Source organism: Brachyhypopomus gauderio, unplaced genomic scaffold, assembly GCF_052324685.1.
Source record: "Brachyhypopomus gauderio isolate BG-103 unplaced genomic scaffold, BGAUD_0.2 sc60, whole genome shotgun sequence".
NCBI classification, from domain to species: domain Eukaryota; kingdom Metazoa; phylum Chordata; class Actinopteri; order Gymnotiformes; family Hypopomidae; genus Brachyhypopomus; species Brachyhypopomus gauderio.
Genome location: NW_027506881.1, coordinates 1,703,292 through 1,720,791, shown reverse-complemented (window position 1 = coordinate 1,720,791; position 17,500 = coordinate 1,703,292). Strand labels below are relative to the sequence as shown.

At 47.8% G+C, this 17,500-nt stretch overlaps 1 protein-coding gene across 2 annotated transcripts in view; it reads right to left on the bottom strand.

Moving 5' to 3' along the window:
- Nucleotides 1–17,500, bottom strand: part of wasf1 (WASP family member 1) — a 67,071-nt gene that overhangs the window by 23,329 nt on the left and 26,242 nt on the right. For both annotated transcript variants that reach the window (XM_076988123.1, XM_076988124.1), the window contains exons 2-3: nucleotides 5,747–5,903; nucleotides 4,941–5,075 (exon numbers count right to left, since the gene is read on the bottom strand). In XM_076988123.1, the coding sequence (XP_076844238.1) occupies nucleotides 4,941–5,075; nucleotides 5,747–5,879 (268 nt within the window). In that variant the 5' untranslated portion in view covers nucleotides 5,880–5,903. The remainder of the gene's footprint in view (nucleotides 1–4,940; nucleotides 5,076–5,746; nucleotides 5,904–17,500) is intronic.

Sequence of the window (17,500 nt, the reverse complement as noted above, 5' to 3'; positions counted from 1 at the left end):
ATAGAAAAGAAAAGAAATATTGTGTAAAATCCACTATGGAGAGACATCGAAGTAAGAAGAAGCTCTTCGGAGAGGGTAGTTTATAGTATGTATTTTATATAGTATGTATAGTATATAGCTTATAGTGTGTATAGTATATAGTTTAGAGCAGGCGTACTCAACTAAATTTGTCCGCGGTCCAATTTTGGCAGATACCTGTGACCTGAGGTCCGGTGCGGCGGGGGTGGCGAACGTAAGTTGTTGAGCGGGGTGGCGAACGTAACACTCGTGACGGAGTGTTTTTTCAATAGCCCTGAAATATATGCTACGGTTTTGTTTTGGTCCGTATCCAGTTAATCAGGAATGAGATTGGGTCCGGACAGGACTGCGTTCGGGTCCGGATCCGGACCGCGGTCCGCCAGTTGAGTACCCCTGGTTTAGAGTATAGTATATAGTTTATAGTATGTATAATATATGGTTTATAGTAATGTACAGAACGTGTAGCACTTGTTCTGAGGAATATGACCATGATGAGAGTTAAACCTGCTGTCACCAGAACAGCATCCCAGCACACAGACCAAACATCACTGCATTTACATCCACACCACCACAACATCGTTTACAATATACACTTAAACTGTCAAAAGAGGGACATGTGTCTGATCAACAGTGTCTGATCTGTGAGTCCAGTCCCTAAGACTATGGGACAGGGAGGACGGAGACTCAGAAGGCACACGTCCTGTGGTATAGTTCTGACTCACACGATCGGCCTGTCCGCCCAGCGGTCGCCAAGCTGGGTGTTGAAGGGCGGAGCAGAATACCACGCCCCTTACCCCACTGCTAATTTATGAGCCTGCTGACATCGCCACTCACACACACACACATGGACCAAGATACGCCACTATTATCCCAGAATGCAACTGGATAAGAGACAGAATGTGATGATTACCAACCAGTAAATGAAGGTCAGATGGGCTCTTGTTCTCTACCATACTTATTTATCTGATCCATACTCATTTAGCTGATCAATACTCATTTAACTGATCAATACTCATTTTGCTGATCCGTACTCATTTAGCTGATCCGTACTCATTTCGCTGATCCGTACTCATTTCGCTGATCCGTACTCATTTCGCTGATCCGTACTCATTTCGCTGATCCGTACTCATTTCGCTGATCAATACTCATTTAGCTGATCCATACTCATTTAGATGAGTAATCAGTGTAAACACTCAGTACGCTCCTCTGCTCAGGAGAATCTCCTCCTCACTCTCAGTCTACCTGCTCATTACCTACATTCACTTTTCTGTTTCTGGAACAGAATTCACTGGCTGTCAGCAAACTTCACCTCTCATCTTCTGTACTTCTCTCTCTCCCTCTATCTCTCTCCCTCCCTCGCCCCCTCTCCTCCTCCCTCTCCCTCTCCCTCTATCTCTCCTCCTCCCTCTCCCTCTATCTCTCTCCCTCCCTCGCCCCCTCTCCTCCTCCCTCTCCCTCTATCTCTCTCTCTCCCTCTATCTCTCCTCCTCCCTCTCCCTCTATCTCTGCCTCTTTCTCTATTTCTCTGACCTTCATAAATAATGAGATTCTGGTCAGCTGTCAAAATAGGGAGAGAAAGCGTGAGGTAGAAAGAGAATTAAGAGACTTACCTTAGCTAAAGTGTAAAAGACAATACAAGCTCCGAATCTGACATTGCCACTTAGGTAACCGACTGTAGTTAACAGACTGTAGTTAACCGACTGTAGTTAACCGACTGTAGTTAACAGATTGTGTGTGTCTGTAGGGGGGAAAGGGTGAGAGACAAATGAAGAATGTCCCTGAATTACTACCTCAAAGTGATCTAGTGGGACGGGGACACACAGGGACACACGGTGAAGGTCAAGAGCTGAACATGACAGGAGAGACAAGAGTGTGTGAAGTCTGGGGAGGGTGACGTCTCGTGGAGTCTTTACTAAGGAGATACCACACACTGTGAATTATTACACACACAGGGAGATACCACACACTGTGAATCACTACACACACAGGGAGATACCACACACAGTGAATCACTACACACACAGGAAGAAACCACACACAGTGAATCACTATACACACAGGGAGACACCACACACAGTGAATTACTACACACACACAGGGAGACACTACACACAGTGAATTACTACACACACAGGGAGATACCACACACAGTTAATTAATACACACACGGAGATACCACACACAGTGAATCACTATACACACTGGGACATACCACACACAGTGAATTACTGTACACACACAGGGAGATACCACACACAGTGAATCACTACACACAGGAAGATACCACACACAGTGAATAACTATACACACAGAGAGATACCACACACTGTGAATTACTACACACAAAGGGAAATACCTCACACAATGAATTAATAAACACACTGGGAGATACCACACACAGTGAATCACTATACACACAGGGATACCACACAGTGTATTACTGTACATACACAGGGAGATACCATACACAGTGAATCACTATACACACACAGAGAGATACCACACACAGTGAATCACTATACACCAGTGGGGAACCGTCAGGGCCCTCTACGCCCTCTCAGAGGGCCTAAAATATTCTTAAAACATATAATATAATTTATCCAATTTTTTTAATCTACTTACAGTTTGGCAATCGACTTCCAAACAATTACAAAAATATAAGCAAATAAATTATTCACCCGTGTCTATTCAATCTGTGTTGGAAGGTGAGGGGTTAAGTGGAAGCCTGTGAGCCTGTGTCTCCCCCTATCAGGACTGTGATGCCCGCTGTTCGTTTACAGAGGGCCTGGCAGCTATAATTCAGCACAATACCAGTTTCAAATGACAGTAAAATTGACCAATCATATCTTCCCTCTTAGTGGGCGGGCTTAACTGTGTGATAATTTCCGCCCGCTGTGGCGACGCTAGCTGTCATTAGCGTACCACCGCTAGCTAGTTTAGATTCAGTCCTTTGACATCCTCGTGCGCGTTGTTTACATATTCCACTCCCAAGGAACATGGAGCTGTGAACCTTATTTTGTTTGGAACCTTATTTTGCTTAAGAAGTTTCTAGTACAGATATTATTGTTTATTGCGTTTATAAAGCTGTACTGTCATCTCAGTTTTTAATTTTTTTTATTTATTGCAGTTAATCAGAATTACTACACACACACAGGGAGATACCACACACAGTGAAATAATATACACAGGGAGATACCACACACAGTGAAATAATACACACAGGGAGATACCACACAGAGTGAATTAATACACACCCAGGGAGATACCACACACTCACTGAGTGACTAAACACAACTGTACACACAATTCAATCTCGATGCTCAACTCACTGCTAGGACGCAGCAGAGATCCACTAACCCAGAGCAGCACGTAGCAACAGACGTGAGATACGCTAGCACGTTCTCACACAGACGAGTCACCTGTCCTAGTATCTCTGCACTAACTCCTTCCTTTTGAGGACTATTGTTTGTACAATAAGAGCAGCACAGTAGTTCTCACGAAGACTGGCATGAAACAGATAAACAACAACACAATCACCCTTTTAGTTCAAAACAAACATAATTAGTACAGAAACTCTCACGAGTGGATTCTATAGTGTGTGTTACTGATTGGCTGGATTGGCTGGGTGTGTGTGTGTGTGTGTGTGTGTGTGTGTGTGTGTGTGTGTGTGTGTGATGGGTGGGGGAGTGTTACCTTGCCTCAATGATAGTAAACACACACATCAGTGGCTCCTAACTGCATTAGCCAGAAGAGGCAGGAGTACATGAGCCTACACTTCAGTTTCCACAGTACCTCACTACACACACACACACACACACACACACACACACACACACACACACACACACACACACACACACACACACACACAGTCCCTCTGAGCGACCTCATTTTACACACACACACACACACTCCCTCTGAGCGACCTCATTACACACACACACACACACACACACACACGCGCACACACACACACAGTCCCTCTGAGCGACCTCATTACACACGCACACACACACTCACACACAGTCCCTCTGAGCGACCTCATTACACACACACACACACTCACACACACACACACACACACACACACACACACACACACACACACAGTCCCTCTGAGCGACCTCATTACACACACATAGTCCCTCTGAGCAGCCTCATTACACACACACACACACACACACACACACACACACACAGTCCCTCTGAGCAACCTCATTACACACACACAGACATGCACACACACACACACAGTCCCTCTGAGCGACCTCATTACACACACACGAACACACACGCACACAGTCCCTCTGAGCGACCTCATTACACACACACGAACACACACGCACACATACGTTAAACGCTCAACAAACCATCCTCAGTGACACTCTTTACAGAAGATCAGTGGGACGTCACATCTCTGTAATCATACATCAATAAAAGGGAAGCTCCCTCCTCACACGTGGGGGCCTCGTCACACGTGGGGGCCTCATCACACGTGGGGGCCTCGTCTCACGTGGGGGCCTCGTCATGATGAAACATGGCGGAACACCACAGTGAGTGCATGAGGATACAGCAAACCACAGTACTGAAAGTCAGAAACCACAGTACTGAAAGTCAGAAACCACAGTACTGAAACAATATAAGAGTGGGGTGAAGTGGCAGCATGGTTATCAGCCACAAGGAGGCGGTTCTGTCACACTCTAGCTGTCAGTCTCTCACCAGCTGTCTGTCTGTCTCTCTCTCACCAGCTGTCTGTCTCTCTCTCTTTTGTTTGTGTGTCTCTATTATCTGACATCAGGTGTTTGTAGAGCGGGTCTGTTTACAACTGGGAGCCCTTGTCTCCCACTGCAATGTGTAATGGGTGTATACACACTATCACACTGTGTGTGTGTGTGTGTGTGTGTGTGTGTGTGTGCACTCACGTTCTTCCTCTTTGGGGTCGAGCTGTGTCACGCTGACAGAGAGGCGGTCTACTCGCTCTTGAAGGGAGTTGACTCGGAAGGAGAAGGTATGTGCTTCAGTAAAGAGCTCTCCGAACACGTCCTCAGCATACTTACCTACGACAGAGCAAACACACACACACACACACACACACACACACACACACGCTGGTTCAGCGGGCGCAGAGACATGATTAAGGACCAAGAGCCTCACACTCCATTAGTACCTGACTGCAACTCCGTCTCCTCCTGAAATACAGCAGTCATGTTTGTGGCTGGGAGACGTGTGCAGTCTACACACTACACCTCCACACACATGTCACCAAACCACAGGACACTGGCATCTACATATGAAACCACACTCAGCAGCTATTCTGGAGGCTCACGCACGCATGCACGCACACACACACACACACACACACGCTCGCACGCACACACAAACACTCACGCAGGCACACACACACACACACGCACACATACACACACACACACACACACACACACACACACACACACACACACACAAACACTCACGCAGGCACACACACACACACACACGCAGGCACACACATACACACACACACACACACACACACGCACACACACACACACACACGCACACACACGCAGGCACTCACACACACACACACACACTCACGCAGGCACACACACACGCAGACACACACACACACACACGCGCACACACACACACACTCACACACCCACACACACTCACACACACACACCCACACACACACACACACACACACACACAGGCGGGGGCTCACTGAGGCTGCTGAGCTGGCGAATGACGCTGGCCAGCGAGATGTTGGTGACACATTCCAGCTCATTCTTGATGCCACGGGGCAGCGCCGTGTGACACAGGTGTCTGGGCTCAATGGTGCGCTTCACCAGGGGCATCGTACTCACACACTACTGCTCCGTCTACAGGGAGAGGGAGAGAGAGAGAGAGGGAGAGAGAGAGAGGGAGAGAGAAGTAGAGAGAGAGACAAGGACAGAGGGAGAGATGGAATTAATGATACAAAATAACTATACATGGATAGACCCTTACAATAGTGTTTACACTACTGAAAACCACATTAAATGGTCGTGAACTAGAGTCAGTGACACAGAAACAGAAATAAAACACAAAGCTCTCCCGATCTTTAATACACAAAAAACAGTGTTTCAAAAGTCAGGAAACGCCCAAACGAGGAGGTTCAGGTAGTGCTTGTCTCGCATTCTCATGGACTTTCACTAAAACATCTGGCTGAATGCAAACACAAGCAACAACACCCAAACTACACAACACTGAACCTGCATACGATCCCAGTACATGATCCCAGTACACACACATAAACCATTATACAACACTGAACCTGCACACGATCCCAGTACATGATCCCAGTACATGATCCCAGTACACGATCCCAGTACATGATCCCAGTACACAATCCCAGTACATGATCCCAGTACATGATCCCAGTACACGATCCCAGTACACGATCCCAGTACACGATCCCAGTACATGATCCCAGTACACGATCCCAGTACACGATCCCAGTACACACACATAAACCATTATGTGTGTGAACCTGCACACACACACACCCACACACACACCCACACACACACACACACACACACACACACACACACACACACACACACACACACACACACACTGGTCTTAGTGGGCATGATGGTGTATTGTGTGGCTAATCGTTGTCTGCTGATGTGAAGCAGTATTGAGATAATTAAATCAGGTGTGAAATATTCTGCGATTTAAACTCAATTCCAAGTGAGGCCACAAACCTGCCTGCTAAGAAAATCTCAAGTCATATTATTTATGCTGTCTAGAGTCACACACACACACACACACACACACACAAACTGATATCAGCCCTGAGAGTGTCTTTGCAGTGTTCAGAGTGTTTGCAGTTATATAAATATCTCTGTATCTCCACATGAGGAGCGTTTCATGAAGACTGTGTGGCGTTCTGTTCAGTCCAGATGCAGCGTTCCTGATGGTTCCTGGTTCTGTTCAGTCCAGATGCAGCGTTCCTGGTGGTTCCTGGTTCTGTTCAGTCCAGATGCAGCATTCCTGATGGTTCCTGGTTCTGTTCAGTCCAGCGTTCCTGATGGTTTCTGACTGGGTTGAACATCTTTCACATACATCATCATTCATATCATTCACACAGTATCCCATGATGCATTGTGATTCCTATGAACCTTCTGACTGTAATATTGATGGTTTTGTGTCTCTAAAGGTTTACAGTTTACAGTTACTGTGCATATGAGCCTCTTCAGCTATTTGAATACATACAAACAACAAATAACACGTAATAACAATAACAAACGTCCTCACTGAGCTGAACCTGGGGAGGCATTTATGATGATGATTATGATGATGATGCCTTTCTGCACACACACACACACACACACACACACACACACACACACACACACACACACACACACACACACACACACACACATAACTGCCCTCAGCTGATTCTGGATCTTTTCCTGCTGCACCCCGTGTAGTGACCTTATAACAGGCGCTGCTGGCCACAGAACCGGGTCGCCCCGTATGCACAGAACCGGGTCACCCCGTATGCACAGAACCGGGTCGTCCAGTATGCACAGGGCCCCGTATGCACAGAACCGGGTCGCCCCGTATGCACAGAACCGGGTCGCCCCGTACGTACAGAACCGGGTGGCCCCGTATGCACAGAACCGGGTCGCCCCGTATGCACAGAACCGGGTCGTCCCGTACGTACAGAACCGGGTCGCCCCGTATGCACAGAACCGGGTCGCCCCGTATGCAGGGAGGCTCTCTGCATGACTGCTTTGGCATATGGAGCCTGCTCTCCCTCAAAGACTGCATGACCGTGGGCAGGATGATTAATCTACCACAGAGCAGCAAGCGTGCTGTGACTCCTACCATCCTCCTCTCTCTCTCTCTCTCTCTCTCTCTCTTCTCTCATCTTCTCCTCCCTCCTTCACTCCCTCTACACATCCGCTCCCACGCATAGACCTTTTAATGTGGCCTCCCACATAAAGCTCTGCACCTTATATCTGCGTCACTGGGAGGGACACACAACTTTTAAATGGTGGAGGGATGAAACCAGCAGAGACAGCAACCTAAATGACTGAAACAGCTCTGGCAGGAGAGGGCCGGCGTATGGGGGAGGAGAGAGAGAGAGAGAGAGACAGAGAGAGAGAGAAGGGGAGAGAGAGAGAGAGAGAGACAGACAGAGAGAGAGAGAGAGAGAGAGAGAGAGAGAGAGAGAATAGCACTTTTCTATGTGCAGCTGGGAGAGTCAAAGGAAATGAGAGGCAAGGAAATTGAGATTACATAATCATTATAATCATATAAAACACGATGCAGCCATGCAGGACAGAGACAGACAGACCAGGACAGAGACAGACAGATCGGGACAGATACAGACAGACCAGGACAGAGACGGACAGACCAGGACAGAGACAGACAGACCAGGACAGAGACAGACAGATCAGGATAGAGACAGACAGACCAGGACAGAGACAGACAGATCTGGACAGAGACAGACAGACCAGGACAGAGACGGACAGACCAGGACAGAGACAGACAGACCAGGACAGAGACAGACAGATCGGGACAGATACAGACAGACCAGGACAGAGACGGACAGACCAGGACAGAGACAGACAGACCGGGACAGAGACAGACAGATCTCGGGGGACAGTAGTGGGGCCCTCAGGTGTCCCACAGGCAGGTGTATATCTCAGTACATTCACCCCACTCTCTGTCAGAGGAACCAGTTCTTGCTTCCATCTGTAACGAATCCCAGCAATCCTGACACAGCACAACCACCATGAATGGGTCTTTGCCATACAACCACTGTGCTTTACACACACACACACACACACACACACACACACACACACACACACACACACACACACACACACACACAGCGTGCAGAGTGGTGATTATTTTTTTATTTTGGGTATTCAGAAAGCAGCAATAAAAAGAACATATTACTACAGTCCTTTAAGTAATGGTGAGACTGAAATAATCCTTTTTGCCACAAATTTAGCCACTGCTGCAAAACCTCAGCAGTGAAGTGACGTTTTCCAGCAGTGAAATGACATTTTCCAGCAGTGAAGTGACGTTTTCCCAGCACTGAAGTGGCGTTTTTCAGCAATGAAGTGGCGTTTTCCAGCAGAGAAGTGGCGTTTTTCAGCAGTGAAGTGACGTTTTCCAGCAGTGAAGTGACGTTTTTCCAGCAGTGAAGTGGCGTTTTCCAGCAGTGAAGTGGCGTTTTTCCAGCAGTGAAGTGGCATTTTTCAGCAGTGAAGTGACGTTTTTCAGCAGTGAAGTGACATTTTCCAGCAGTGAAGTGACGTTTTTCAGCAGTGAAGTGACGTTTTCCAGCAGTGAAGTGATGTTTTTCAGCAGTGAAGTGGCGTTTTCCAGCAGTGAAGTGGCGTTTTTCAGCAGTGAAGTGACGTTTTTCAGCAGTGAAGTGACGTTTTTCAGCAGTGAAGTGACGTTTTCCAGCAGTGAAGTGACGTTTTCCAGCAGTGAAGTGACGTTTTCCAGCAGTGAAGTGACGTTTTCCAGCAGTGAAGTGACGTTTTCCACCAGTGAAGTGGCGTTTTTCAGCAGTGAAATGGCGTTTTTCAGCAGTGACATGGCGTTTTTCCAGCAGTGAAGTGGTATTTTTCAGCAGTGAAGTGGCGTTTTTCAGCAGTGAAATGGCGTTTTCCAGCAGTGAAGTGGTATTTTTCAGCAGTGAAGTGGAGTTTTTCAGCAGTGAAATGGCATTTTCCAGCAGTGAAGAGGCGTTTTTTTGCAGTGAAGTGGCGTTTTCCAGCAGTGAAGAGGTGTTTTTCAGCAGTGAAGAGGTGTTTTTCAGCAGTGAAGTGGCATTTTTCAGCAGTGAAGTGGCGTTTTTCAGCAGTGAAGTGACATTTTTCAGCAGTGAAATGGCATTTTTCCAGCAGTGAAGTGGCGTTTTCCAGCAGTGAAGTGGTGTTTTTCAGCAGTGAAGTGGCGTTTTCCAGCAGTGAAGTGGCGTTTTTCCAGCAGTGAAGTGGCGTTTTCCAGCAGTGAAGTGGCGTTTTCCAGCAGTGAATTGGCGTTTTCCAGCAGTGAAGTGGCGTTTTCCAGCAGTGAAATGGCGTTTTTCAGCAGTGAAGTGGCGTTTTCCAGCAGTGAAGTGGCGTTTTCCAGCAGTGAAGTGGCGTTTTTCAGCAGTAAAGTGGCGTTTTCCAGCAGTGAAGTGGCGTTTTCCAGCAGTGAAGTGGCGTTTTTCAGCAGTAAAGTGGCGTTTTCCAGCAGTGAAGTGGCGTTTTTCAGCAGTAAAGTGGCGTTTTCCAGCAGTGAAGTGGCGTTTTCCAGCAGTGAAGAGGTGTTTTTCAGCAGTGAAGAGGTGTTTTTCAGCAGTGAAGAGGTGTTTTTCAGCAGTGAAGTGGCGTTTTTCAGCAGTGAAGTGACATTTTTCAGCAGTGAAATGGCATTTTTCCAGCAGTGAAGTGGCGTTTTCCAGCAGTGAAGTGGCGTTTTTCAGCAGTGAAGTGGCGTTTTCCAGCAGTGAAATGGCATTTTTCCAGCAGTGAAGTGGCGTTTTCCAGCAGTGAAGTGGCGTTTTCCAGCAGTGAAGTGGCGTTTTTCAGCAGTGAAGTGGCGTTTTCCAGCAGTGAAGTGGCGTTTTCCAGCAGTGAAGTGGCGTTTTCCAGCAGTGAAGTGGCGTTTTCCAGCAGTGAAGTGGCGTTTTCCAGCAGTGAAGTGACGTTTTCCAGCAGTGAAGAGGTGTTTTTCAGCAGTGAAGAGGTGTTTTTCAGCAGTGAAGTGGCATTTTTCAGCAGTGAAGTGGCGTTTTTCAGCAGTGAAGTGACATTTTTCAGCAGTGAAATGGCATTTTTCCAGCAGTGAAGTGGCGTTTTCCAGCAGTGAAGTGGCGTTTTTCAGCAGGGAAGTGGCGTTTTCCAGCAGTGAAATGGCATTTTTCCAGCAGTGAAGTGGCGTTTTCCAGCAGTGAAGTGGCGTTTTCCAGCAGAGAAGTGGTGTTTTCCAGCAGTGAAATGGCATTTTTCCAGCTGTGAAGTGGTGTTTTTCAGCAGTGAAGTGGCGTTTTCCAGCAGTGAAATGGCATTTTTCCAGCAGTGAAGTGGCGTTTTCCAGCAGTGAAATGGCATTTTTCCAGCTGTGAAGTGGTGTTTTTCAGCAGTGAAGTGACATTTTTCAGCAGTGAAGTGGCGTTCACAACAGCATCACCACCATCACCACACAGTACCTTAACCACCACCACCATTACCACACACCACCCCATCTCCACCTCCACCATCTCCACCACCATCACCACACAGTACCTTAACCACCACCACCATCTTCACCACCATTACCCCACACCACCACCATCTCCACCTCCACCATCTCCACCTCCACCATCTCCACCTCCAGATGGGGTAGACTGGAACATTGAAAAAGAACAACAGCTAGAGAAAATCCACACATGATGACAACGATTACTGCAGCGGCCCACCCGACACTGCGGCTGTAATTTCACGTGGTTTTCGTGCAAGCCCGTGATGATCGTTTAGGCTGTTGGGGCTCTGGCACGAGTACTGCGTTAGCCTTCGCGATTGAAAGTATTACGATTAAGTTTTGGCTGGGTGCATTTGAATAAGAAAAAATCCTCCACTTTCTTCAGCGGCTTGGAACACTTACAAGCCGACAAGTAAACGCTCGGTAGCAGAACTGATCAGAATCTGCATGATCCCCAAAACTAGAGCACTATGGACAGGACTGGTGCGGCACACAGCAGCTCCGAGGCATTCATATACATTTGTTCACCGTTTGATCACTATTAAACTCCGCGCATTTACATTTAGGACATTTAGCAGATCCTCTTATCCAGAAAAAGTGCTTTGCCATCTGCTCACAGAATTCATCCTAGAAAGTACAGTACATAGGTCAGACTTCAAGATCCCCATGAAGCAGAATACTATTAAACTACAGGAACCACTGCCATTACCTAAACACAGGCTCAATATCAGACAACGTAAAGCACAACGACAAAAGCACAACCGCAAAACTACAGGAATGAAAACCGATACCCAGAGGAGTTCTAAATAAATGAAGGTACTATATCACACAACGGAAGTATGAAGACTGGAGTTAGTACTGCAGTGCTATAAATGCCATATCCAGTATCTGCATTATTAACGCTGCTGCTTAGATGTTCCTCAGGCTCGCTAGCAGATCGTAGGCAGCACATCGCAGTAAGCAGAACAAACTGAACGTAAGGCTTAGACTGGCGCTCAGTACTCAGTACAGCAATAACCACAAAATGTTTTAATGATAATCTCGCGTCCGCTGGCGAGCCAGGAAAGAAGACAGTTTTAGCTCCAATAATGTTTGGTGTTTTGTTATAGTCACATATTAATCACATATTTTATCAGCCACTGTTTGTGGCCGAGAAGTAATTTTTAGGTTAAAATATTTCACAACTACCAAGTTTCGAGTTACTGTCAATCTTCATGTCAGTGCAAAACTATGCAAATGTAAATGAAGACAGCTATTCTCCGTCAGACGGCGTACACTTGTGTGCAGTGCTCACAGCGTTTAAACAGTCCGATACACATAGAATATATTTATAAAAACCCTTATAAATATAAAATATGATGTTATGAAAAGGGTAAATCTTAGTAGTCATGCATTTCGACGGGTCTACTTTTAGTAAGAGGACATTGCACACCATGGTTTCAGCCAGGTGTTGCTGTTTTCTGCAGGGATTCTGAACATGGATTCAAAATACGTTACGAATAAGTTGCAGTAAGGACCTAGGGGTAGGGATTAGGGATTAGGGTTAGGGGTTAGGGTTTAGGATTAGATCACTACCCTGCAGGCTTCACCGTCTACAAATCAAGACTGAACACCATCTCTGAAGTGGTGTAGGTTATTAAAGGTTCTGTAAGATGGGTCCGTCTGCAGTTCTATAGGATGGGAGACAAGAATTTTAATGAGGAACGGTTTGAAAAATAGTAAACCTGTACATCAACTGCTGCAGAGATGTTTATTCTCCATCACATTGCACGAGTCTCTAATGGAGACCCAGCCAAGCCTTATAAGGAGTTGACGTCGGAAAGGCACTGTAGTCATGGCCCCGACAGACCAGCACAGACCAGCACAGACCAGAACAGACCAGCACAGACCAACACAGACCAGCTCAGACCAGCACAGACCAGCACAGACCAGAACAGGCCAGCACAGACCAGCACAGACCAGCACATGCCAGCTCAGACCAGCACAGACCAGAACAGACCAGTACATGCCAGCACAGACCAGCACAGGCCAGCACAGACCAGCTCAGACCAGCACAGGCCAGCACAGACCAGCACAGGCCAGCTCAGACCAGCACAGGCTAGCTCAGACCAGCACAGACCAGCACAGGCCAGCACAGACCAGCACACGCCAGCTCAGACCAGCACACGCCAGCTCAGACCAGCACAGACCAGCACAGGCCAGCACAGACCAGCACAGACCAACACAGACCAGCACAGACCAGCCTCAGCTGTGCATCCTTACAGGAAGCTAACAGACGACCAGAATACCAATGACCCAAGGCTGGGTGAGAAAGCTGGAATGAAAGCCAAGCCATCACTTCTGGCTGCTGACACTTTTCTGATGAGGAGAAAAGCTTCTGTGTGTGTGCGTGTGTGTGTGTGTGTGTGAGGGGTCAGAGACAGTGTGTCCATATGGAGGTGGTAGTGATGGTGGTGGTGGTCGTGGGGGGGGGGTGGTCGTCAGCGGGGGGTGGGGGGGGGGGGGGGGGAGGTGATGGTGGTGTGTGTGTGTGTGTGGGGTTGTTTAAGTTTAAGTCCTAAAAGGAGCATATGGACCTTACAGCAGACAGCATGCTTTGCAAAGGTGTACATGTACTTTGAATGATCAATAAATACATAAATCAAACAGAAAAATATATGTGAGTATATACGAGTATGAAGGTATTGCAGACTCAGCTAAAGGCTGTTATAGATTGAGCTAAAGATGTTTGTTTCTATGTACTCATGCCATTATAGCAAACACAGCAAAAAATATTTTATTTACATAATCATTAAAGAAAATCAGTGACCAGCAACAAACCAACCAATCAGAAGACACCATACCCCACAGAAACCGGGAGGTAGTAGGAACCAACCACCAATCAGAATACACCATACCCCACAGAAACCGGGAGGTAGTAGGAACCAACCACCAATCAGAAGACACCATACCCCACAGAAACCGGGAGGTTGTAGGTGGGGTTTATGCCTGCAGCTGCATGAACTCTGAAACATCTCTTGAGGTCTTTCTCACTCACAGAAGTGAGAATCTGGGAGCTCGAAAATATCTTTGGCTGCCTTTAAGCACAAAACTATCTTTGGACTATCAAAAAAAAAACCCAGCCATAGAGACACACGCCCCCACAGTGCTCCTGACACCAACCCACATTTTTATTTTTGAAAAGTGTTAGCATTCCTCTGCACTGGCAAAAAAACTGAGAGCTGTTCGATGTAAATCCAACTTGATAAGACAGCAGGAGGACCGAGCAGCTGGTGTGATGTGGCCACGCGGGACGCTGGAGTCCTGCAGGAAGTGATGTGTTCACGCAGGACGCTGGAGTCCTGCAGGAAGTGATGTAGCCACGCAGGACGCTGGAGTCCTGCAGGAAGTGATGTGTTCACGCAGGACGCTGGAGTCCTGCAGGAAGTGATGTGGCCACGCGGGACGCTGGAGTCCTGCAGGAAGTGATGTGGCCACGCGGGACGCTGGAGTCCTGCAGGAAGTGATGTGGCCACGCGGGACGCTGGAGTCCTGCAGGAAGTGATGTGTTCACGCAGGACGCTGGAGTCCTGCAGGAAGTGATGTGTTCATGCAGGACACTGGAGTCCTGCAGGAAGTAATGTAGCCACGCAGGACGCTGGAGTCCTGCAGGAAGTGATGTGTTCACGCAGGATGCTGGAGTCCTGCAGGAAGTGATGTGGCCACACGGGACGCTGGAGTCCTGCAGGAAGTGAGGGGGTCACGCAGGACGCTGGAGTCCTGCAGGAAGTGAGGGGGTCACGCAGGACGCTGGAGTCCTGCAGGAAGTGATGTGGCCACGCAGGACGCTGGAGTCCTGCAGGAAGTGATGTGGAAGTGATGTGGTCACGCAGGACGCTGGAGTCCCCGCTGCAGGACGGACTCCCACGCCTGCTTTTATCAATTCATCATCAGTTCATCATCAGTTCAGTCTCTCCTTGAACACCAAGATGTAGATTTGTTTATTTAATTGCCGTTAGTCTTGTTGGAGCGTGGCCCGGGTAGGAGTCATGCGTTGATAAGTAACGTGGACGGATGCTGATATCCCAGACTCCTTTGGTGCTGGAGGAGATCAGAATATCTTTATTGTCATTATACCAGGTATAACGAAAATTAAGGTGCCTTACTTGTGGTGTAGAGTGTACAAAAGAAGAAAGAAAAATATATATATATATATGTATTTTTAAAGACTAGGTTTAGAATTTACAGGATTTACAAGAACGTCTTTAACAAAAGACAAATAGCTTTAGAAGCAAACGTCTCTACAAGACCAACTGGTAAGGAGATGCCTCCTTATCTGTCTGCACACCTGACACACACCAACCCTCCCCCCCGCCTCATGCCACATGATGCTTTGTTGTAGTCAAGGAGGGGCTGTCAAAGACACACTTCCCTGCCACCCCCTCCTCCACGGCCCTGGAACACACAAAGACCTGAGAACAAACCACATCTACAATCCATGGAGCTCCGAGACACACAGACACGTCGCACACTCCCGCAGAAGCAGCCGGGGACGGTTTGGTGCCGCTGGTTGTCATTTTAGAAGGGACACGTTTCACGTTAGACACGTTTTACTCATTTTCACGGTTAATACTCACGAGTCCTTCTGCAGACACCCCACAATGCTGAAATAGTGAGGAACATTCATTCACAAGAACCTTCAGGAATCGGTTGGAAACTGGAAATTCAGTCCGAAATACTGATTTCCTTGCAAAGCGGCAGAAATGACCCTGAAGAATGTGACACTGTACTCTCGGACTCCGTAAGGGCCCAACAGAAGCCCAGAAATACACAACGTTGTAATTTAATATGCAACTGTAAAAATCCAAGCCATGTTTCCATCTAGTATTTCATATGTGCTCAGAAATGACAAAATCTTTTAAGACCCCCAGAACTCTGTTAAATACTCTGTTTCACTCTTGTTTGAGTATTATGAGGACTTGTATGAGGTGAGCCTGTTCAGCTGTTTGGTGCGTTTACGTTGGATGTAAATATGAGCTGATGCATCAGGGCCAGTGTGGCAGCAAGACGCAGAGGACAGCAGCGTGAGGAGAGACACGGCTGGACACGGATGTATGGACATGGCTGGACAGACACGGCTGTATGGACACAGCTGGACGGACTGTAAGGACGGCTCTCGCAGTCCTGCGCCGTACATATTTTTCCTGCGAGCTTCTCCCACTTCGTGTTCAGGTTGGTGCGTCACACACGTGCGAGTGTGGAAGGTGACGGTCGTTCACACTAGTGATGTGTCGGTCGCGAACGAACCGGTTCAAAGAGCCGGCTCTTTTAAGTGAACAACGAGAGCTGGTTCCCCTCTAAGACCCCCCCCCCCCCCCCCCCCCCCCCCGGTCAACAAAGTACGTTCGCCACCCCCTCAAATAAGGAGCCATTTGGGAGCCGAAAGAGCCGACTCTTTATGAGGAGCTGAACCAAAAGATCCGGCTCCCTAAAAAGAGCCGAAAGTCCCATCACTAGTTCACACCAACTGCGGTCGGTTCAGGTCGGGCTGCCGCGGGCCACCGGAACAGCGCCGATGCCGAGAGCACGAGACCTCATGCAGCAACGGAACTGTGTTGTGGTTCATGTTTGATGAGAGATCACGGTGACCAGTGCGACTGTGAGATACGCAACAATCAGAGAGTGTCGTAGATACCGCCTGCGAGATACCGGAAACCAGCAGGAGATCCCCAAAAGCAAAGCATTTGTGGCTGGCGAGGACAGAGACACATCTCATCGATGGCCCACAACCCCCCAAACATCTCCCCGCGTCTGTCGTGGTTGAGAAACACCTCGTCATGTTGTCTCCAGTGTGAGCGTCCAATTAGGCCAGAGCACGCGGTGAAGTGTGAGGCCGTCTGTCACACGTTGCCACAACACCACACGCAACACATCCACACACCGGCAGGTATGAGCAGAAGCACCATCACAATCCTCCATCCCTGCATCCCGTCAGGTTAAAAATAAAACGGCTCTGTGAACACCAGCTTGACTGCGTTAACGCAGGTATCAGAGTACATGTGTATAAATATTTGATTTACTGGCACTTCTGAGTTAACACTGAGGCTGGAGAAACAATGTTGGTAGGTTGGTTGAGAAGTATATAAGCCTAATAAAATTATTATTATTACCAGAAGTAAAGGGCAGACACAACAACTCTAAATATATAAAATATATAAATATATAAATATATGCATCACACCTG